General features: G+C 37.8%; 1 protein-coding gene across 1 annotated transcript; it reads left to right on the top strand.

Annotated features, from left to right (window-relative positions):
* The first annotated feature begins 1813 nt into the window (after nucleotides 1–1813).
* LOC311082818 (cytosolic phospholipase A2 gamma-like) lies at nucleotides 1814–17285 on the top strand. Its single transcript, XM_084113931.1, has 15 exons — nucleotides 1814–1870; nucleotides 2618–2643; nucleotides 2779–2887; nucleotides 3021–3163; nucleotides 3313–3514; nucleotides 4243–4345; nucleotides 4425–4565; nucleotides 11644–11709; nucleotides 12201–12224; nucleotides 12339–12461; nucleotides 13340–13483; nucleotides 15857–15934; nucleotides 16027–16181; nucleotides 16440–16605; nucleotides 16687–17285. The coding sequence occupies exons 2-15, from the start codon at nucleotides 2618–2620 to the stop codon at nucleotides 16842–16844; spliced, it is 1638 nt and encodes a 545-aa protein (XP_083970057.1). The 5' UTR covers nucleotides 1814–1870; the 3' UTR covers nucleotides 16845–17285.
* The last annotated feature ends 8045 nt before the right edge of the window (nucleotides 17286–25330 follow it).

Genomic DNA, 25330 nt, shown 5'->3' on the forward strand with positions numbered 1-25330 from the left:
ATATAAACAAGTCATTGTGGCGTACACAAAAGGATAGTAAGAAGGATAGTTTTATTCTGTTTGTTTTCAGTATGCCAAGAGTGAGGAAGAGGGTTACTAACAGAGGGGTTGCCCTCAATATTTTGGAACGAGCATCAGATGTAATCAGGGATGAGGGCAGGACAGTCAGTGCAGTGACCAAGGACTTCGCCATCTGTCACACCACCTTATTCCGATTCAATAAAAAAAGAGAGAAACGGCGAGGGATCAGATAAGTTACAGAGAGCAGGGCATTGGACCAGGAGAAACATGTTCTCAGAGGACCAAGAGAGGAGCCTCAGAGAGTATTTAAAAAGGTCAGCTGACTTATTGATACATATGTGAGAAAAACAAATTTTAACAAGAGAATTATGTAGCTATATAAGAGAGAGAGAGAAATACAGAGAGAGAGGGGGAGGAAGAGAGAGAGATAGACAATATTTACTATTTACATTTTATTTCAGGTTTGGAAGTTTGCCTTTCAACTAGCCTCTCACTACAACTGCAACTTTCCCCCAAAGTGGAGTGAGACCAGTATGGCTGGTGTTGACTGGTTAACTGGCTTTCTAAAGAGGCACTCCACTCTCTCGATAAGGCGTCCCCAAGCAATGAGCCTTTCGAGGGCAACCAGCTTTAATCGAACGAATCTAACTCTGAAGAGGATGAAGACATTTGCATTGTGTGCCTGGAAAGCTACTCGAATTCCAGGGAAGTATGGCTGGATGTGCAAGTCCTATGCACATAAAGATTGCACAGGTGGAGGAGATTCTTACACATGCCACAACTGTGACTCCGAATGACTGAATTTCCTTTCTTTCTTTTTTTTTATTGTTGATGGAATGGCTTTCCGGGAGGCAGAATTGTTGTGGGGAGGGGAGTGTTGTTCGTTTACTTATGAATCTTTTTTGACGGGGGAAGGGTTGGGGGGGTTAAATCAGTTTTTAAAAAAGTTGCAGTTTTGTACAATTAATACTTGTTTAAAAAAGTTTGTTGCATTGCAAATTGTTCAATTCTTCCTGTCTGACACTGAAATATAGAGAGATTGAATAGCATCTGTAACACCTGCACACTGAATACATGTAGGTCTATGTTTTACATATAAACAAACACAACTCAGTAACTGTTATTTAATAAATATGACTAAATAAATAAATAATAAAATAATATTTTTGTATAAATAAAAACTACAATATTATAGTAAAACAATTACTATATTCAGAAATCTATGCTCATGGAGACAAAAAGCTAAAGTTAATTAGTGAAATTGTGAGAAATTCCAAGGACGCATTCTCACTGAAATAAATGGAACTTCATAAATTACGGATTTGCTGGATATCTTTTGAATCAACCTTTGCTTCGCCTATGATGCCTTAAAATGTTTCCAGTGTATGCAGCTCTGAATTAAAGTTTTAGAATAGAACCAGTTTGCAGCAATTCTGATTTTAATATCTTCTTATGATGAATAATGCCTTGTTTTCTCTGAATAAAGATGGCTAAACAAGTAATCCTGCACTTTAGACAATAAAATGTTGGAGGTGGTAATAATGAGAAAAAAGTGTCAGTAAATACAAAGCCATAACCATGTATTTAATATGGGGGTGGGGCAGACAACATTCTTTTTTTTTCTTGACTTGAATTTACACGCTCAAGTTCTAAGTAAATTACATGGAAGTAATTTCAATCATTTTCTTGTCTCTACATGTTTTTATACATTTATGGGAACCATCTCCACCCCTAATGATGCAGTTTAGTTTCAGAGCCCTATATAAGGGCATCTTTTGCGTTGTCAGAGAGAAAACAACTTCTGTGTTGCTGGAGAAGTCTCAGGATTTTACAAGACTATACAAGAATAGTGAGTATACAATTTAAAGTTTTATGTAGTTTATATATTTTCAGAAATATTGGGGCAATTAAAAGGCTTATTACTGGAATGTAACAGCAGTAGATTGAATGAATTATTGCAGACTTTTTCTGTAATAGATTGAATACCAATTAAATAACATAATGATTTGCACACTAAACAAAACGTGTATAAATACACCATCAGTATGAGGGTGGAAAATGTTAAAGGGGAATTTATTTTCAGGATGAGAAAGTTTTCACATTTCCAGACATCAAGATCTGTACAATGTTACTATTCTATAACTATGTCCGAAACATACTGCTGCAATTTTAAACCAATAATCTGAAAAATCAGTCAAAGAGTTTTTAAAATGCAGGCTATTTATCTGACTTTATTAAAGACTCTATTAAATTACATCACGACTGAACAGCTCTATTATGGCCATTTAATATATTTGTATTGCAATCTACAGAGATTTCAATCTCATACTAATTTTCCCTGTTTAGTAAATCTGGCCTTTTAACTTTTAAACTAAAACAATTATATTTAGCTTAATGTCATTTTCAATTACTTTTGGCCATTAGTCTATGTGTGTATTCACTTGTACTTGTTGACATGTATGACATGTACTGATTTGCTATTTAAAAAAAGAAAAGAAAAAAAGATCAAATTAACATTTTAGGTGTACACTAATTTTTGTGGCATTCAGGACTCTTGGTGATTTTCAAAAGTAATATCCACTCTACTGTTTTATAGATGAGTGCATCCAAAGTCCTGGAAAGGTATGTAATCTTGTTTACGACAAAATGGATCATTCGATTTTTTTTTTTTATCAAATCAAGAATATATGAAATCGAAATATTTTTAATAGCAGTGTGTGACGATGTTCATGGTCTGCCTGTCTGTCGCTGCAACAGTGATGTGAGAATCAATCATTCTCTGGATAAGAATGAGGAGGACTTTAGAGTCAGCAGGAGAACAACTGTTCAACAAAGCCTGCAGAACCATGGGATACACTGCAGTAGGGTAAAACATCTCATAATTTATATATCTGCCTGGCTATACCTTCTTGAACCTACAAAAATGATTTTTAGCTACTGAACATTAAATGCTTGAAAATCAAACTGTTTTTTTTTTTTTGTCGTTTTTATTTTTTCAGGATGAGGTGCCAAACATTGCATTACTGGGTTCCGGAGGAGGAGAAAGAGCCATGGTGGGTTTGCTGGGATCCCTGGTTCAGCTCCAGAAAGCAGGTCTTCTGGACTGTGTCTTTTATCTGAGCGGAGTCTCTGGATCCACCTGGTATGAACCCTGAGAACAAACACACACACACACACGCACGCACGCACGCACGCACGCACGCACGCACGCACACACACACACACACACACACACACACACACAGATGGGCTGAATGTAAAAAATGACAGCGGTATGTTGTTCCTCTGAAGGTGCATGGCCTCCTTATATCAGGAACCAGACTGGTCCACCAAACTAGAGGCTGTGAAAGACAAGATCATCCAGAGACTCAGCGGTCCTGCCGTCAGCTGGGGAGATGCATTTGCTAAACTGAAGAAATATTACTATGAGAAAGACATCTTCAGCTTGACTGACGTCTGGGCAGCGATGGTCATCACAACATATGTAAAAGAGGTCTGTTACTATTCATAACACAGCTTTCATGACTTACGTGATTTGTGAGATGGTCACATTCAGATTGTGTTAAATAGTTTGTAAAATATTTGTGGCGCAATGGATAAGACACAAGCCTTTGGTGTGAGAGACCCGGGTTCGAATCCACTGTGAGACACCAATGTGTCCCTGAGCAAGACACTTAACCCCTAGTTGCTCCAGAGGCATGCGACCTCTGACAAATATAGCAATTGTAAGTCGCTTTGGATAAAAGCGTCAGCTAAATGAATAAAAATAAATATGTAAAATAATATAAGATTAAACATTTTAGATTGTGCACTTCTAGGTTGCTAATCAAAGTAATTTCTTTATAAAGTAAAGTCAATTTTGTTTCAGACAGAACCCCCAATATCCTGTTATGAACTCAATGAACTTCAGTATATTACAAGTGTCTCAAAGCCTTTTTCTTTATCATGTGGTTACTGGAGGAACTGTTGACAGTCTTTAGAGCTCTTGCAGGAACATATGGACATTTTATTAGAGATGTTCCCCTTCAGAGGGTATCACCAGTGTGGCTATCTGAGTGAGCTATATAGTTTACAGTGAGAGCCTTTACTTTAAACACTTTTCTTAATATAGATAACTTGTTGAGTAAGTTTTATCACTTGGAATTATTTGTGATTGAAGAAATTGTTCTAATTATCCACGGTCTCCTCTAAAATAACACACAAGAAATGCGTTCTCTATAGATCGATGAACACACACTCTCAGAGCAGTGGAACCAGCAGAGTAAAGACCCGTTTCCCATCTACTCAGTGATCGACAAGCAATGCAAACAGCAAAAGGAAGGAGGTCTGTGTGTTTGTGTGAAAGAAGAGAGAGAGTTGATGTGTTTGTGTCAGCTGTTATATAGACGTGTTTCTGTCTGCAGACCCCTGGTTCGAGTTCACTCCACATGAAGCAGGTTATTCTCTCATTGGAGCATTTGTGAGAGACTCCAACTTTGGCAGTCAGTTTGATAAAGGCTCTATGATCAAGAAGCAGCCTGAAATTGACATGCTGTACCTGCAAGGTAACAAACGAATAGATCGATAGTTTATGTGATGTAATGATCCGGCGATCAGGTCTGTAGCCTAATTACTCATTTCCAAGTCAAAACTAAAATGTAAATAATAACATTATGACAAGAAATATTCAAAAATTGTTTACACATCAATTTCTACAGCACATTTAGTATTTGGAGATGAGTTTAACATGTCCAATATATTATTAAGGGAAATAAATAAAAACATTTGCTAAGGGGAAAACCTATATCCACCTAGGGCAAGAAGCCACCTAGGGAAAACTTATCCCAGTTATTTTTATAGAATATGTCAAATACATATAGGTGAAACTCGAAAAATTTGAATATCGTACAAAAGTTTATTTCTTTCAGTAATTCTACTTAAAAGGTGAAACTAATATATTATATAGACTCGTTACATGCAAAGTGAGATATTTCAAACTTTTTTTTTTTGTTATAATTTTGATGATTATGGCGTACAGCTTATGAAAACCCCAAATTCAAAATATCAGAAAATTAGAATATTAGGCTACATCAGTGGTTCTCAAACTTTTTTGGTAATTCCCCACTTTGGACAAGGGGGAATTTTCAAGCCCCACCTGCCCCCATCGCCCCAACATGCCAAAAAAATAAAATGTTCAAATTTATTGAATTAACAAGTAGTATCAGTATAGTAACAAGTTATATCTAAATACAAACTAACTATCTACATCAAATAACAGCAAGTTCAAAAATAAATAAAATAAAAGTGCAGCTGTGTCATAATTTGCATGGAATTCAAAAATAGAGAAAATAAAAGTGCAGCTGTGTCAAAATTTGTATCAAGTTCAAAAATAGAAAAGCAATAAAAGTGCCACTTTGCAATCTGTTAAAAAAGAAAAGAAGATAAATCCATTTGGCAAGACAGGTCTATTTATCCCTGCATTAGTGGCTGCAATGAGCCTGTTTTGCATTGCACAATTTATTTATTGCCCACACTAGCCTGCTACCCATCGGCGTGAAACATAGATATAGCTAGTAGCTACTAAGGGTGTCACGATTCTCCAAATCCTCGATTCGATTACATTTTAGATTCTAAAGTCACGGTTCGATTCGATTCTCGATTTAAAAAAAAAAGAAAAGAAATTGAAAGCACAAGCTATGCCATTTTTAGACTTTTATGCAATATAATAATATCTGACCTTTGTTCGCAATGTACCACACACTACATTGTCAAATTTAACACGTTTATTAACAACATAATGTAACAATAACTTAGCCTATATCTTAAGTCAATTGGAAACTTAAACAATATAACCTATTTACCTATTATAGTCCCGGGGCTCCCTGGACTCCTCAGAGCAGTCACAGGCCAATAGCACGGCGTTTTAAATTGGGTTCCCACAACGTTTGCAACGCAGTACGAGAGAACGTTCTCGTAAGGGAACGTACTTGGTTACTTGCGTAACCTCGGTTCCCTTAGAGATAAGGTAACGAATAGTGCGTTGCCTTGCCGTGCTATTTCGCTCATATCAGGTACTTCGCTTCAGTCGATTTAAACCTAAAGTCCTTTGGACGAGTTTTCTCTGAATTTACACACTTCAGCCGCGTCCAAATTGGCGCGCTCGAGGTTGGCAGGGCGCCAAGCGCTCCCATTGGACCGCACGCCACTGCTAGCTCGCCATAGATTCGTGCAGTTGCCGCAGCACAGCCAGCTCGCTCAGACGAGCTATGATGCTCTCGCTGTGCAGCTGCAATGCGTTTTAAATGAAAGGCTTCAATATTCTCGAGAAAAGGAGTTTTGCCTATTACAGGCAAGCCGAGCTGACATGACATATGGTTCGTGGCAGCATCGACGATTCCATTTTTTGATTCGATGATCGAGATTGAGCATTAATTTCGATCGATTTCGATTTAAAATCGAAATCGTGACACCCTTAGTAGCTACACATATATCTATGGGCGCGAAAGTTTGTTATAAAAAGGAAAATTTCCTCCCGTTTGGCGCGCCCCACCTGTCACGTCTCTATTCCCCACCAGTGGGGCGCGCCCCACACTTTGAGAACCACTGGGCTACATGAAATCAATAATTATTTTTTTTTACAATTTTTATTAATGTAAATCAAATATTCGTATGTGAAATATGAAGGTGTTGGCAAAGCCAGATATAAAACTTAAGCAGTTCAAACAAGCTCTCATTTAGAGAAGCAGTTGACGAACAGAAGTGGAAAACATAGTTTTGTCATTTGATTCTAGCGTGTCGTTGCTAGATAACTTTGTTCGTTTACTGTGTTTACTGTGCTGAAAGGGGCGTTGCTGAAATCACGTTTTTCTCTCACTTGTTGTCATGGTTTGTCAGTTTCGTTCTGTGAAATATGAAGGCGGGGCCAGCTGAAATCAGTAACGACGTATCAGGCGGGTATATAATCAATTAGTATACCGTGGACGCAGTAGCCCTTGTGTGAAGCCCTCATCGTGTGAAGACCATTGAGTGTCAGTGACTCTACCTGCATGACTCCGGCGAGCAAGGAAACAAAGCACTTGACTATTCATTTTTTTTCCTTCCTTCCTCTTTTTTTCAGCTTGTTGTCATCTGTTTGTTTTTGTGAGCCGTTTTCAATATGTGCTAATCCCTACTATTACTAACACCCGTAAATCACGTATCACATGTTGGAGGCAGTGCAATCCTAAAAACCTGAATACTTTCCCTTTGTCTCCTAGAACATTACTTTCTTTTCCTGTTGGTCTCTGGAATTGCCAGTCTGCTGTAAACAAAGCAGACTTCCTTACATCTATTCCTAGTCATTCAGGTCTCAACCTCATGGCCCTGACTTAGACCTGGATCAGACCAGAGGACACCTGCCGCCCTCTCCACAAATTAAATTTTTTCACACACCCCTTGCCTTTCTGGATGGGGTGGAGTACTGGTCTGCTCATCTCCAATGAATGGAAATTTAATCCTTTACCATCTCTGTGTGACAACAGCTCATTTGAATCACATGCAATTACTATCACCAGCCCTATTAAAATCCATTTTGTGGTCGTTTATCGTCCCCCAGATCAGCTTGGCATTTTTTTTTGAGGAGTTGGATGTGTTACTCTCATCCTTCCCTGAGGATGGTGGTAATCGGATAATTCTTGGAGACTTAAACATCCACCTAGAAAAACCTCTGGCTGCTTACTTCCAAACTCTGCTTGCCTCGTTTGACTTCAAACGAGTATCTACTGCGGCTACTCACAAATCATTAACAATTGGATCTTATTTACATGCACAACTGCTCCACTGACCCTACGCTGGTCACTCCACTGCACACCTCAGATCACTTCCTCCTCACTCTTAAACTCAATTAGCACAATTTGGCACCCGCACCCAGACCTCTGGAATCTCCACGTGCCTATGCCCTGAAGTGAAGTCTGTTCGCTACCTGGTGTGCTTTCCGAGGGGAATACCCACAGAGATGCACAGTCGGGTCGGTGCTTTCCTTCCTGCAGGAAAAGTTGGAGGGTCGGCTGCCCCCTTTGACTCTGAAAGTGTATGTAGCCGCTATAGCAACATGATGCAATGAATCGTAAGTCCTTAGGGAAGCACGATCTGATCATCAGGATCCTCAGAGGCGCCTGGAGATTGAATCCTCCTAGGCCACACCTCAATTCCTCATGGGACCTCTCTGTGGTCTTGCTGGCATTTTGGTTACAGAGAGCCCCATTTGGACTTGATGCCCTCTCTTTGAAGACGGTACTCCTGACTGCGTTCACTTCCATCAAAGGTTTTGGGACCTGTAGGCATTCTCTGTCAGCGAAACGTGCCTTGAGTTTGGTCCTGCATACTCAAGTAATACTGAGACCCCAAACTGGGCTACGAGCCCAAAGTTTCCACCACCCCTTTCAGGGTAATTTGTCATCTCTGTAAGGGGCCGCTCACATATCGTGTCTAAAAATGCGTAGAAAGCCGCTGTCTCCTTCTTTCCACAAGTGCTTGCGCTCCCATGGCATCTGTCGTTGCTATGCAACCATGAACTGCGCTCTTCATGATGAAGAAGTATCAGCAAAGGATTCATTGATTTCTAGCCCTTGCATTAGCTTCACTACTAGATATATTTATGGAGATGAGAAATAAAAACCCACCCTGGGTTTAATAAAAACAGCTATAATTAGCTGTTCGGCCGAGCTTTCGATGATGTTACGGAAAGGGCCGAAGCTGATCGGTTGGTCTTTGTCATATGACCTGCGGTGCGCTTGCGACATTCTGAAAAGTTAAGATGTTTTCATCTCGCCAAGGCATCGGCCAAGGCAAAACTAGTGCACCGCACCATATGTGCGTCGCGACCGCTTCGCTTCCTTTATGAGCGCGCTTGCCACGCGCCTACATTTGAAATAACTTAATAAGTAGAGCGCGCAAAAGACGCAAGATGTGAACGGCCCCTAAAAGCGGACATTGCGTCTGAAATGAAAGGCAAGAACAGTTATTTATTTGGCTTTACTCTGTGACATGATAATTGAAACATGTAATGTCATAATTATAATGTTCTGAGAGTTTACTTATGTAATGGTTGCATTAGACTATTAATTAATAAATATTTATTGATAAGAACTTTTTTTATGTCTTCTCATTTACAGTAGCATGAATCAATCACGAATAGTCAAGTAACTCGAGTTGTTTTGATAAGGAATCGACTTGCAGAAATCAGTAGTCGTGCACATATATTTGGTCCCCACACAGAGCTTCAGATGCTCTGAGCAGCTCTTTGTCTGTTTCGGAGGGCAGCAAAAGGTGAAGGCTGTCTCTAAACAGAGGTTGGCCGACTGATAGTGGATGCTATAGCCTTGGCATATCAAACACAGGATGTGCCCTGTCCCTTTGGAGTACGAGCACACTCCACTAAGAGTATTGCATCGTGTTGGGCTTTAGCCAACAGCGACTCTTTAGCAGACATCTGTAGAACAGCGAGCTGGGCGTCATCTAACACCTTTGTGAGATCTCAGGGTTGGGCCAGTTTCGTAAGAAGTAAAACTGCGACTGCAACTGGCTGGATGTTCCACTTGCACACAGCACCTTTCCCCTCCCTAAGGTGATAACGTGCGCATCTCTGTCTATGTGAGTTCTCTAGAGCGGTGAACCCTAGATATATATTTTGGTTAGCACACTGTGGCATTCGTATTCAGCGGAGGAATATGATGCCATGCTACTCATGAAGCATGCCGCTCGGGTCAGCCTGTATACGGAGCTAGGTGCCCCATATGTAGTGGTTCCCTGTTGGTAATCCCATATGAAGTATTTCCACGAGACATTTTCCTTAACGGTAAACCCGTGTCTTCCTCTAGTCAGAGCTCCGTCCCTGTCACCAGTTGTCGCATTTGTAGTAGCTCCCCCCACTCAGGTATGTGTGGTGTATCCACACATTATCCATGTGAGGTGTATCCACACATTAAACCTCCCAATGGGTAGGATGTGGTCTCCGTAGTGCTCTATCTGCACTTTTTCAGCACTGTGGTCTGTGCAGCTGTAGATGTATTCCTTAAAAAAACAAGAACAGAAAAGGTAAAAGGAAATCCAGCTGAAGCAACCTGTTTCCATTGTAATCTCTTCTTGATCACTGTGTGACACATGCAAATTATTCTACATTCTACTATTCCGCCATGTCGTGGAGACGCTGTTTTTCGTTGCGAAAGCCAAACTACTTTTGGCCTTCCAAAAGAGGACACAGTTAGAAAAGAGTGGTTAAGTTTTATTTACAACACAGTTCCAGAACAGTACAACCAAAATATTCGACTGTGCTGCGCATTTTTCGGAGCTAACTGTTTCAAGAACCTGTGAGAGTACAAGGCCGGCTGTGCACAAAAAAGTGGGCAATACATCTTTGCAAGTACAGTCTGGTGCTTCTGACTCACAAACACAGCCTGCAAGTATGTTTTCATATTTTAAGAGTTTGCTACTGTACTGACTATTCAAACGCGAGTTTTGAGCAGTATAGAGTAGCGCTTGTTTGTCATTTCTACCATCACAAATGCAGACATGTTTTTTTTTACAGTGTTCTCCCCCCGTAACGCGGCACGACACGTAAAAAGACAGTAGGTGTGTTCGACATCAACTGTGGCTGGATATAATCGATCGGTGAGAGTTGCCGCATGCAGGCGGGAGGAGCTGCAAACGGAGACCTGAAGTCAGACACTTTCTGGTTCCCATAGTGACCGCTCACGTGGTGTTTGCATACTTTATCACAGCTGAAGTGAAATAAATGCAATATTTGCCAAATACACAGATATTTCAGAGACATTTTCATTCAATACTTTATGTATTACTTCATACGGCGTAGAACCGCTCCCTCGGGTTTCACATGCTCCCTCTGCATTTGTAATTGCGCGTCAACACAGACAACGACACAGAAGTATAAATGAAAACCAACGCATAGCCTACAGCGTAGAGGCTCTGGCATAGGTCCGATGCAGAAGTATAAATCAGCCTTAAGTTATTTTAATCAGTAATTATGTCCCCAATGAAATAAAACCTTACCACTCTGATACGTTCTGGTCCAGTCGCGCTGGCCAAGTTGATCGATCATCTTGGTCATATGTATTTTCCAGATCAGATTCGGGCTCGAATTGATCAGGTAGTACGAGTATCGACATTATCACCTGTCACTGCTTTGGGAGTTGATGTTTCAAATATGGTAAGGGGAAATCACCAATCACAATGCACTGGATCGCGGGCCAATCAGAGCACACTGTGCTTTTCAGAAAGATAAGCTTTGTAAAAATCGACGCGTTTCAGAAAGGTGGGGCATAGAGGAGCGACAATAAATTTACGGTATGTGTAAAATAATGACTTTTTTTAACCTAAAACTGCGTAAACACATTGCATTAAACCAAGTAAACAAAATAATGTTCTTTTTTAGAACCGGCATATGACCCCTTTAACCTCAAAATTCGATTAAATGTCACTAATGTTCAGATGAAAAGACAAGCAGAATTATTCAATAAATGTGTGTATATATATATAAATGCAAGTAGCCTACATGAATCTATTTTTATTTATTTAAAAAAAAAAAAAGAAGCTTTTGTTCCATTTATCTTAAACTTCCTGTTTGTTGATATTGTGTGTTTTCTGCAGCTCTGTGTGGCAGCGCTTTAGCTGATGGAGACGAGATTCTGGAATTCCTCTGGAAATTGATACATGGTACAGTTGCATTTGTTCTAAAGATTCACTTCTGCCTAAAACTGCCAGTCAATTCATCAAGTGTGTAGAATTTATAGGGACACTAGGGACACCAATCCCTACCAATATTCAGGGACTACTGAATTGTCCCTAGCAATCATTTTGATCAAACAATTAAAATACTGTATATTTATTTGCAACCACTGTTGTTGTAATTTGCCTGCATCTGAAATGGGTCTTACCATTCACATTACGTGAGAGGTCAAAGAAAATACATAGGCCTACGTTAGAAAACTGCATGCGCTCTTTCAAGGACATGCATTTAAAGCATGTAATTGAGAACACAAGGTAATTTTAACTTTAACTTAATGTTGTAAAACAATATACGAAGCAAACTGTTAGCTGAAATATCCACAAAAGTAAAAACAACATAGAAATAAGAGTTTTAGCGGCTGTAAAGTGCAATTCATTGTCTTCATATGAACTCTGTTCTTTTATTTTTTTATTTTTAGATTTATTTGAGAAAATGGGGAAAGGTAAAGCATTTCTTATTGCTTTTATTTATTGATAAGTTACATGTAGTAAAATATTTGAGAAAACATTTTCAGTGTGTTCATGTTTGTTCAATCAATGTGTGTTTTCTTCTGAAGATCCAGACCCATCTGTAGACAAGTGTTTCCAGGTGCTATTGAAACTTGTGGACATGAATCTCTGTGTTTTGGATGGCAAAGATCCTTTTGCTTATGATACACACATCAGAACAACACTGACCGGTAAACCTTTTCTTGGGGTTCCTTGTTTTAAAATCTATTTTTGAAGAGACACAAAGAAACAAAAAAAGTTATTGAACATTCCACTGTTATTGCCCAACAAATATATTTAATTTTGATTCCAATGAAAAATCTGTTCAGTGGTTTATACTTTCAGATTTTCACAGTGCATGTTTTCTTGAGTTTTTGTCCTCTTGTTTTGTCAGCTAAATGACTGACACTATTACTATTTATACTATTTCAATTCAAATCTCAAGGCTCTATTTCACATCATATCTGTGTTTAAAATATATTACATTTACTGTTTTTTTTCAGCAAAATTTAAACATACTTTTTTTTTTATAAAAAAAACAAACAAACTGTTTATGCAACAGTGAAAATGCAAATGGCAACATGAAAAAATATCAAACCTGTGAGTGAAGTTTTAATTTGAGCAAAAAAATAAAAAGACGGGTTGATTTGAACCCCTGCAGACAGTTGGTCAGAACTGTGTAAAAACATGAAGTTGAGAAAATTCACTCTGCAGAATCTAGAATCGTTTACTGATGATAATTTAAATGCAAATAAGTTAGATTTTTATATGCACGCACACTATATTACATTAATAAGGTCAGGGTGCTGCCAACAAACATGAGATGAAGCTGAATAATCCAGAAAACAGTTCACTTTCACTGCGTCTGCTCAGCACCCCTGTGCTACTTCCTAAATCTGTGGTGGCGTTGAATATTTTGATTGGTCAAACAGAAATATTATTTTTCACAAAACCAATGTTTTGGCCAACAAAAATTAAAGTAATTTGTAAATTATGTTTGTAGTTACACAAACTAGAATTATATGTTGTCAGATAAGAAGAACTCAGTTATGTTCTCCTCTTTTTACAGAACTCGCTGAAGGCAAAAGTCAGCTGATCTTTCCAGTGGGGAAGCTGGATCTCACTGACAAAGAAGCTGCAAAACTGTATATGGAGCGTTACACCATGGATGTATGCAACTATTTGAGTGTTTGGTTCAGTTTCTGGCCGTTCGGTAAGTTGAACTGATATATAACAATGTACTTCACTTTTGATTTTTAAGCCAGATTAATGCAGAAAGCACTTTACTCAACTAAACATTTTCAGATTTTAAATATAGCCATAACTGAGCTTCCAGATGTAACCAGTGTGATTTAATGCCTAATGCCTAAACTTTCTCATACTAGGACCCTAGAAAGGTAGAATTTATCGTGAGAACCGCTAAACATGTTTTAGTGAAATATGAGGAGAAAACCCATTTGTTATTTTTTAGTCATTTTTTTCCCCTCATCATATTATGAGATTGAGAATGGCTACTTGTCAATTTCATTGCATTAGCATAAGGATTGTCAGGGTTTTTCCTGGGTCAAAAATAGTCTTTTAAACACACACACACACACACACACACAGTACAAAGTCCCCTACCCATGTGAACTGAGAGCCCCATACTGACAATAAATCCCAAAATACATGCAAAGAAACAGTTTATCACTGTCAGGACAGATATAGTAACAAAAAACAAAGTAACAATTGCAATCAGCAATTGTCGACCGTTGCCATGGTCATAACTATCAAACGCATTCAATCACATATTTAAATATGTGTCAATCCAGAAACTTTACAATGTGTAGTTAGCAGCATGAAAAATATATATTAGCTATACACAGAAAACGAGCAAGATCGCTGCCATCATAAACACTTAAGCTGTCAATTACAATGAAAGGTACACAAAGCTGCACTCTTGTTTCAATCTATTGTTGTTTGTAGGATAAAGGATTTGCGAGCACACAGAACTCGCTCTGAACAAACACTACACCGTGAGTGGATTTTGACTAAAGCCTGGGACACACTTAACGACTGTAAGGCCGATTATGAATGTAATTTTAATTTTTTTTTATTATTCGTTTTATTTGTATAGGGACAGATACAATAAACATAGATAAAACTGTGACAACAGCCATCCAATGCGTGTATCATAGTGCTTGTAGCTAAAGCTAATTTGCAACACTTGTCCCTAGAAGGGCTTTTATAAAGTTACATTTATATTTTAGAAACTTACAACAGCAAAAAAAATAAAAATAAAAATAAACATGAGTACTAGTTTGTTGCTGAATTAACCAAGGCTTGGTGGCTTTTAAAAAAATAATAATATTGAAACTAGATTTTAAATAATCAGGTAATGAATTCCATAATTTTACACCTTTCACTGAGAGGACAGTCTGAGGAAAAGATGTTTTACAAAATAAAATTTTACAATTTCCAATAGAAGCCGCTCTAGTGGATCTGCTGCACCCGTGCAATCTCTCAAAAAAATTACGTAAGGGCTGAGGTGCAAGACCATTTAAACATTTAAAAACAAACTTTACATAGTGGAGAAAGACAAAATGAGCATTAAAAAGCTTAAAATCTTTAAACAAACAAACAAACAAACAAACAAACAAACAAAACATTAAAAATCTTGTATTTACTTAATATCTGACAATGATAGTATCTTATTTGCTTTCTATCTAAAATGGTCAAGGCTGTGTTGTAAAGACATTCGATCTGATTAATTACAGACTGATTTGTCTGCGACCAAATAACTAATCCATAGGACATGTGGGATATCATCGAGTTTAAAAACAAAAGGGCATGATCATATGTTAAACAGTTTCTTATTATTCTGAAGCTATAAGATTTGCCTTAATTGTTTATATCTTTTTCACATGATTTTTAAAATTTAACTGATCATCTAAAATCATGCCACGGTATTTTTCTTCTGATACCTGGTCAATAACCAGGTTAAGGATTCTGCTATAGCTAATTATTTTTATTTTTATTTATTTATTGAAAAACATAGATGTTGTCTTTTTAATATTTAAGGTTTAAAATGAATTATACAATTGATGACCATTTGCTCAGAATGTGATCAACCCAAATGGTGCAAAAACAATACAACTGTTGACTTTGTTCTTCTCTGTGATAATTAAGCCGTTTTGGGGATGAGCTCATTCTAAAACATACTTTGGAGTAGAAATCTGGGTCGAGGACAACTACAATTTCTTACAAACCTTTGATGCTCTTCACAGAGCGCTTACACAAAAACTCACGGGAGCATATTAAAGGATTTTTTTCTTTTTTTGGTGCTTTGCAATGATCATCAGTAAAGGAATCGTCAGACTTGATTAATTTTGCTGAGGTTCTTTAGAAAACCAGCTATGTACAAGTTCTTTAAAGCTAAAACAAAAACAAAACACTGATTCGAAGAACCTATAGTGAAACATCAACTTTTTTAATCTCCAAAGAGAATTATAGTCAACCCTATATGTGCAAAGACTGTCCTAAGAACCATTTAGGGAACCAAAGAACCACCAAAGAAATTATTTTAAAGAGTGTATTTGTTGTACAGATCTTTACTACAGCATTTTGAGATGCATGGCTCAGTGGATTTGGGGCAGGAAATATAACTTTCTCTACAACATGACAGGTGAGAACAGACTTGCTGATTACTGGCAATTCAATATGAATATAAAAAACAGACTGATTTCACGCTGTGATCTCTCACTTAAATATTGCCAGATGAAGCAGTGCCCACCCCTCTACTGAAAAGTGAGATGAGAGACTTTGAAGACGCTGGACTGTTGCTCAACTCACCCTATTTCTCAGTGCTGAGAGAAGAGAGAGACATTGACCTCATCATTTCCCTGGATTTCAGTGATGGTGATCCTTTCATGGTATTATTCTCTTTAATATAAAAATGCACATATTCTCATATAGGTAATTCTCATCAAGGTAATTTAAATGAATAATTCACCTAGAAATGGAAATTCAGTCATAATCTTGCTGAAAACCATTTAAATATGTTTTAATTGAACCATCTTTATAGAGAGTTATCCGTTAGCAGTCCCATTCATCCCAGTGGCAGTTTCTCGGCTGACACATCAGTACTACCACTTTTAATAAAGTCATTCTGCAATGCTTTTCCACTGCAGACAGTGAAGGACGCTGCCAATATGTGCAGGGAACGAAACATCCCTTTCCCTGAGGTCATCATTCCCAGTGAGGAATCAAAGAAACCGAAGGACTTCTATGTGTTCAAAGGCCAAAACGTTCCAACCGTGATTCACGTCCCTCTCTTTAATGTGGTCAACTGTGGAGGCAAGTTAAAATCTTACAATATCCTGAATAAGACAGAAATATCGACTGTGTTCTGATTTAAGTGTGTCACTGTTTCTTCAGATGATATTGAGGCCTGGAGGAAGAAATATGGCACGTTTCAAGGTGCTTACAGCGCTGAGATGATCACTGATCTTATGGAGGTCGCTGGAAAAAACATCACTCAAAATAAAGCAAAAGTGGTGGAAGAGATTCGTGCGATCATTGAGAAAAAGCGTTAACATGATCCAGGATCCAGCCAATTACATGACTAAATTTAACACTGTGTTACTTAATACTGAACTAATGGCAATCTAAATACAGACTGATCTGCATATAGTTGATTTAACAATAAATAGTGTTTCATTTCTTTTTCCATCTTTAATAATAACTTAACATTTAATCAGCATTATTACCTTTTCTGCAAACTGTGATTGTGTGCCATTATAAGATCATAAGAGGTTGATAAGGTTTGCGCTTCATTTGTGTTTAATATTAAAAATGTTTCTGCATGTTTCAATCTGTTTCTTCATGATTAATCTTTATTAAATAGTTGATTATTAATAACAGCAATAACAGATTGGATTACAAGTATGATTATAAAAAAAGATTGTATTAATTTTACAAATATTGTATTCTTGTCCATTATTGTTTCTTTTACAATGAATTAATAAAGTGCTTTTAAAAAATAAGGTTTTGTCCTGGTCATTTGATATCATTTACCAAACTACACAAATGCTCATTATTGCAAAATTGATAGTTGTGGTCCTGGATGCTGATTGGTCAATTTGTTGTTTCTTAAACCTTTTCTTACAAAACCCATAACCCAATCAGTACGAACATAGTCTCAAAGTCTTAATAATTCACAAGATTTAACAAGATGTCAAATTTGTACGATACTCGTACATATTTCTATGTAATCCTGCAGCTTTTACTCGTACTGCCATTGGCTACTGCCTCAATTCCTATACATATTTATCACAATAATTGTAAATCAGTTGCGCCCCTTCTTGGAAAGTAGTCATGATGTCCCACACACTGTCAGAAAGTTTATATTAATTGCATTGTATTCTATAAAATGATTACAAATTGGACCCTGTTCATGTTCCAGTGATGCATGATGTCTCTCCACACCTCACAACCTTCCTCTGTTTGCAAGAGTGGAAAAGCTCATTTGACTTGTCACATGATGATTATTCATTATTCAGAATAAACGATTATTCGATTATTTTGTCATAATCAGATCAGTTACACTGCTGATAACTGTTAGCAGTGCATGTAAATCATGTTATTTTTTAAATTAATTCATATAAATATTGTTTGCTATTAAATACATACTTTTAATCGTGGAAATGCCCACATATCGGTGAACTTATTACATAAAAATGCATTTAACATTTAATTATGCAATACTTTTTACAGAAATAAATCCTACAGTTAAATATAAACTGACTACTTGCAAGTAATGTAATGCAATTACCTTCCTTTCTGTCTTGCAGGATTACTTAATCATTTTTTAAAGATATCTACAATATCAAACTCAACAGCTCTTTTAACAGCCAACCCTCACCAGAGCTACTAGTGAGTCGCAGCGAATCTTGCCGTGATCAGCCCTACCCAGGTAAAGTTTCTAGAATATTTCTATCAGTATTTACTCATCAAATGCTCTCTTCTGAATCATATGGTAAATTAACTTAATTATAACCTTCTTAATTTACATGTTTCAAGAACAATAGTAATTGCACATAGAGTAAATAAAGACTTTGTTGTTTTACAGAAGAGAAGATAAGAGATATACCTATGTGCAGTGCAGACGTTCAATAATTTCACTCAAACTTAAAAAAATTATTAAAAACAGTGACGTTGTCTCGATGAACTTCCGATTCATTTTACTAACCACATGTACTAAAAGAAAAGAGAGAGAAAGAAAAAATAATAATAATCACTCAGTGTCTCTTTATGAGAAATGATCTACTCTATGAACCCACCGTCTCCATTCAACACAGCTGATCTGGATAAATTAAAAGGGTTAGAATGCCGACTAGACCGGCTCAATTCTGTTCGATGCACATTTTTAGGCGGGCAAGATCCATCCACAGGAGCAATTGTATACACCGCTTTAGAGTAATCTGGCTGAGCAAGCACTTTGAAAGGTGTGGGCATCCACAAATTCTAGATCTTATGTCTTCCTGAAAAATTATGATTTTTTCGATATTGATATTTTCAGAATAGTGAGGGTATATGTATGTATATGCATTTATATGGATAGAGGTGTGTATGTGTGTATTTGCGTGCATGTATAGGTATATATTATAATGAAAGTAGTTTTTATTTACAAATTAGGCAAAAGAAAAAGGGGTATCAGATTCAAGTCAAGTCATCTTCATTTACATAGCGCTTTTAACAATGATTGTTTTTTTGTTTTTTCTAGAATAAAGTTATTGTCCAGCTAAAGTTAGTTTTGATTGATTCACTTCCGTCACAACGATCATTGGTTATTAACTTAGGGGCCGCTAACACGACACCGTTTTAACAGAAAACTCTTAAGTTCTTTCTGCTCAAAATTCAAAAACGCGAACCAGTGAGAACGCTGATGGCGTGCATGTGTATTACGAGTTCAGTCTATAGGTATGTGCATTTGAATATATGTGCGCAGGCGTGTAGTCCTTCCCACAAACTAACCCTCAATACTTGTCTGGCCTTAAAATTTATAATACTGAATTTTTATTGCTTCCGCGTAGCCACGCAAACCGGAATTATCCCGACAAGGCTTTATCTGTAGAGAGGTAAAGGGAGGGAGGCCTTCACAGGGAAGAGACTAGCTGACATTTCATGACTGCGTTGTCGTCGTGTCCAGGCGCAGGTCCTTCATCAGATCTGCGGCCTGGATCCAGCGGACTGAGGTAAACCTCGGGATAAACAGAGTGACTAATATTAGCGTAGACACCATTCTTCTTATGATGTAACGAGTACATCAGGATTTATGGGAGGTGTTCCTGGTTCCGGCTGACTTGATCTATGCAGCCTAACATTGAATTATAAAAGTCTATAATGTGTTATGTGTATGCTAGGTCAAAGGGATGTGTTTTTTGTCTAGATTTGAACTGACAGAGTGTGTCTGCTTCCCAGACAACGTTAGGAAAACTGTTCCAAAGTTTTGGTGCTAAATAGGAAAAGGATCTACCGCCAACAGTTGATTTGATATTCTAGGTATTACCAACTGGCCGGAATTTTGAGATTGCAATAGACGTGAAGGACTATAATGCGTTAAGAGCTCGCTCAAGTACTGCAGAGCTAAACCATTTAGTGCTTTGTAAGTAATCAGCAATATTTTTAAATGTATACAATGTTTAATAAGGAGCCAATGCAGTGTTGACAGAACTGGGCTAAAATGGTCATACTTCCTGGTTCTGGTAAGAACTCGAGCTGCTGCGTTTTGGACCAGCTGTAATTTGTTTGTTAAGCGTGCAGGGCAACCACCCATAATAGCATTACAATAATCTGGCCTTGAGGTCATGAACGCATGAACTAATTGTTCCGCATTTGTCAATGAGAGCATATGACAGTAATTTTGATATATTTTTTTAAGATGGAACGGTTTTACAGATACTAGACATGTGACTTTCAAATGAAAGGTTGGTATCAGATTCAGAAGGGGGTATTGCCAAAACAACAAACATAATCAGTCTAACTCCTTATTAACCAAACTACTTAAACTAAAAGAAAAGAAAACAAGAGTACAGCAAAATAAGCTACCTAACTCCCTTACTAACATAAACAGGAGAAAAAGGTCAAATTCAAAATAAATGGCACCCACCTCCCTACTAACCCCACAAATAAAGAAATAAATGATTAACTAGCAAATTTCAAATAAACCAAGAGAAAACCAGATTAATTAAACCATACAATAAATAATTATTAAAGGTAACACTCACTTCTGCCTTTTAAGTCTCAATCATAGTGTAATCAAAGAGACTAAGGAGAGAAAACTACTTCAATAAGTAGAACACAACATGAGGTAGACATACACTATCAACTACTTAAGGTCTGGTGTTGAAGATGAGACCTCAAGGCTGCTACTGCACACAGTCAAGCCACCACCAACATGGCTCTGATGATGGTTGCAGACAGTTTAAATACTCTCCTTCCCCTCCCAGCATCCAGTCACAGCAGGGCATTGATTATTTGCATCAGGTGGAAACCATTTCTCCTTTGAAGAGAGCCAGGGATAGAGAGAGAAACAGCACAGCTTGGGCACACACAAACAAAACCTGCCCACCCCCGCCACCAAAGACTATAACCACCCACTGGTTATAAGTCAACGTACTAAGTCACTAATCATCAAAACATTTTTACTGTCTAAGGAATAAGTTCTGGACAGGGCATCGGCAATGATGTTGTCAATTCCTTTCTTGTGCCAAATGTCAAGATGGTATTCCTGCACAATTAAAGACCACCGCATTAAACGTTGATTAGTGTTAGACATGTGAGTTAAGAACACCAATGGATTATGGTTTGTATAAACCAAAATGGCACTATCACGTCCACCAGAGAATGTCTAATAAGGCGAGAAGTTTCACTCTCAGTAAACTTCCGGCTTCTGAACTGGTTGCAGTTCCTCTCTGATTCCATATGAGGGCGCTCACAGGACGAGTGCAGAACGAATAGAGGTCTATGGCGCTATACCCCTCAAAATCCACTTTTCTCAGGATATAATTTTTTGTCTAGTAATTTGAATTTGATTTTTTAGAGTCACTTATTTGCTTTAAAAAGTCTTTTTAAGTGTCAATGACATCATACACATCGTACGTCCAGAGATACTGCTTTACGGCAATCCTTCAGTCACTTTGGTGCTTTCGCGCTCTGCACTTTCTTTTCTCTCGAGACATCAACAACATAGCTGACACAGGTAAATACACGTGCTAGAAGAGTTTTTGTTTTGTTTGTTTCTGGTCCCGCTTCGGATGCCACGATGCCATCAAGCGGTATCTCTGGTCGTAATCAGTCCTTCACTGACCAATCAGCGTTCATTAGCAGAATGCTAGCGTGTTATGGGCAACAACAACTCAACCTGTAAGAAATCGTAAGGACATAAGTACTCGTTCATTCAACTTTCGACCTATAACCCATGTTGAACTTGCAAAACCTACAATCAAATCTGAGATTTCTCAACGGCAATCGGGTGAAAGAGACAAATTTAGCCGTCTAGCGCCATAGACTCCCATTCATTTTGCACTCATGGGCGATCGCCCCCAGTGGAACTCTGGTGGAACTACAACCACAATTCAGTACAATAGGACTTAATAGGGAGTGGGCAGGCTCTCCGTAGACGGGCTCTGCTTCCACCCAGATAAACTTAAATTTTTTAAAGGGCTAGTAACAGAGTTAGAGCTTCCTTCTCAATTACACTGTAATTTCACTGACAAATTTCTGTGAAAATTCAGAAAAAAAAGATACAGGATGGTCAATTCCTGCTCCATCCTCCTGCATCAGGACTGCCCAGGCTCCTGCAGGCTGGCATCAACCTGTAGTTTGAAAGGCTGTGAGAAATTAGGAGCAGAGAGAACAGGTGCAGTACAGAGGAGATCTTTTGCAGCATTGAATGCATCTATGCACTCCTGGAGTCCACATAAACTTCCTGGATGCACTCAAAAGATCAGTGAGAGAGGAGAAACAATAGCAGCAAAATTCTTGCAAAAGCTGCGATAGTAGCCACTCATTCCTAAAAAACTCACGTTTGTTAGTTGGCTTGGGAAACTCAACAATGGCAGCTATCTTGGCTTCTAGGTCTAACTTGTCATTGGCCAACACATTTACCAAGATAGGTAACTGTTGCTTTGGCAAATTCACATTTAGCCAAATTCAGAGTCAGGGATGCCCTGCTCAACCGTTCAAAAACAACCTTTAACTTTTCAAGGTGTTCCTCCCAAGTGTTAGAATATATTACAGCATCATCCAAGGGACCATTCGGTATTTATGGAATGGACCACCGGAGGAAAATAGGGGATGGTCATGTCTTTTTATTCTTTGTTGAGGGGAGGGTCATCCAACTTTTTTTAGTCTAGGGGGAGGGTCACCCAACTTTTGTATTCATGAAAACAGCAAAATTTCAAAGTGGCTTGTTTGGTGCATATTTTTTTCCATGTAGCTCCATGTAGCTCTCTCGGTCTCGGCCCCCCATCGCTATCAGATGGGTCTGACCCAACAAGAATCCAGTTTGGCGCTGTTTGACAGTGCACGCGCACTTCAGTACGCGCTCAGAAAAAGTGCATCATGTCAGAACAGAACACCAATGAAATGTTTACCCGGCAAAGCTTTAAAACACGAGCAAATAATGAACTTTTGTGATTGCGAATAAGTGCAGTGTCCTGTGAGTGTAACTCTACCGCTGCATTAACATGTGATGTGAATGTACGTCGAGTTTTACAGTATTGGGACTGAGGAGCCAAAACTGCAGCTGATAGAATGTGCGCTGTACGATACTACCATATTTTAGTTTCCATTCTTATTGTGTTTCCACAACAATGTTAGTGAGTAAATCTACTGAAATTGCCACCATAACAGTGGAGTGTGATGTGTAAGATGTAGGGCTACCACATCTTTAAATTACTATTAGTATTATTTGAAGTTAACATAATAAAATACGTAGACCTACACCAAAAAACTAGTTGAGGATAAATTCTTTAAAATTGGGCAATTCCAGCGTTATGGACGTGATATTTGCAGTCAAAACTTGAAATATAAATTCTCAGAAAATGCATTTATCCATACTCCCTTAATAAAGGAGTCCAGACATTAGAAAAATATCAGTCTACACATGTGTTTTATATTTAATATGAGGGAAATACACGTGACCTGACACAAAAAATCTTTAACTTTTAGGCGGCAAAATATTATTTAGTAGGCTAATTCTATGAATTACACAGCGCAAAACAAAAGTAAAACAAAAGTAATACTACCCACCGGATGAAGAAGGGTCGGCCTCCACAGAACATAAAATATTATTTTTATTTTATTTTTCGTGTTCGCATTTATGACGAAAAAAAACAATGTTACGGACGTGGCAGTTCTCCGTTACGGACATTTTAAAACTTTAACAGAGACCTCAAACAGAAAGCACAAAGCCTTTCTTTAAAGTGAATTTCATTTTTTATTAATTGTATCTTAATTTTAATCAATGTGTCATCAACCAATTGCCTGGATTTAATAAATAAGAAGTAAATATAGTAGAAAATAGATAATCATGACACAGAGGCGCCGGCGTGTGAACTGGAGCTCGTCTCATAAATTAACCGAAACTCAGCGTATAAGGTACTTGCCTCACAGACCTGAGAAATATATAGAAAGCTTGAAATGTCTACTTTTAAACAGAAAAATTCAAAACGAAAGAAAACAGACTGCTCTCTGCTTATGTAATCTGTATGAAATGTGCATTTCTCTCTGGCACGTTCACTACTGCGAAGATCCCGAGTCAGCATCGTCAACTTCATCTTTGCAGCCGACACTGACACAGAAAACACTTGTTTATTAATAAACTAATAAAATGTCTCCTTGCTATATTTGACATATTCATAATCATTACTTTTGCCGGTTCTTTGTGGCAGCTTTTAGATGCTTTATTGGCAGTGCCACCCTTACATGTTACATGAACGTCACCACCACATCAGCACCAAAAACATGATTTTTTTCAAATCTAAAATCAAAAATCGTGATACGAACCGAATCGTACGTTTGGTCTATCGTTTCAGCCCTAGTAAGATGAGAAAGCAGGAGTTTAGTCGTTTGTCATGGTTGTAAAAAAAACAACAATGGCTATCTGAATATCTTTGCCAAGCGCAAAACAGTACAAAATTAATCAATAAATTATCAGGGAGGGTCATGCCTTTTTTCACAATCATTTTGGAGGGTCATAGAAAAATGTATTGCTGGCGAAGGGAGGGTCAAGTCTTTTTTGACTACATATCTCAAAACTCCTCTGGTAGCCCCTTAAATAAAAAACGAACAGTTCCTAAATAAATAAATGCAAGTAGGTTTTTACTGGACGTATGAATATTAATATTGCTTTTGCTTATTTTATATAAATGTATATACAAAGTTGATATAAACATTACATCAGAATGGCAATAAGAAATTAATAACTTATTAAACATTGCTAAAGTCATTAAGCAATTATTCAAGACAAACTAATAAAATAACATCAAAAGACAGCAGATGGGAGTTTTACTTACTCAAACATGTTCTGAGGGCAGAAAGGAAAATGATTGGTTTACAGCTTCAACCAATGAAACTGAAGCAAGGGCGGGGTTTAGACGTTTGAATTTGAGATGGGCTGCGGAGGGATTTCTTGAGGAATAGTCGGAATAAAAGACATGTTCGTAGGAGAACGCATTTATTGCAAGGTAAGTGAATTTACTACTATATTTTGTTACAATTCAACATCCTCTAACGTTTACTAAGATAATAAGCGAATATTTAAAAATGCACAGAACTAATAATCATCGTCTAAATATCGTATTGTATGCATTTTGATTTGACTGTTTCATCAGTCGACCAAAACAAAGCTGCTAATGGGGTAACTGGTGTAAAACATGCTTTTCCAATGCTACCTCGCTGTCTGTTAAATTGATAGGCGAGAACAGAACTCGTTAAAATTTTCCGCGATATTTCAACGGTCAAAATGATACATCTCCCGCCTTAGCGCTGCTCTCAGGGCAGGAGTACTCGATAG

This window comes from Abramis brama, assembly GCF_963993115.1.
Source record: "Abramis brama genome assembly, chromosome: 5".
Classification (NCBI taxonomy): Eukaryota; Metazoa; Chordata; class Actinopteri; order Cypriniformes; family Leuciscidae; genus Abramis; species Abramis brama.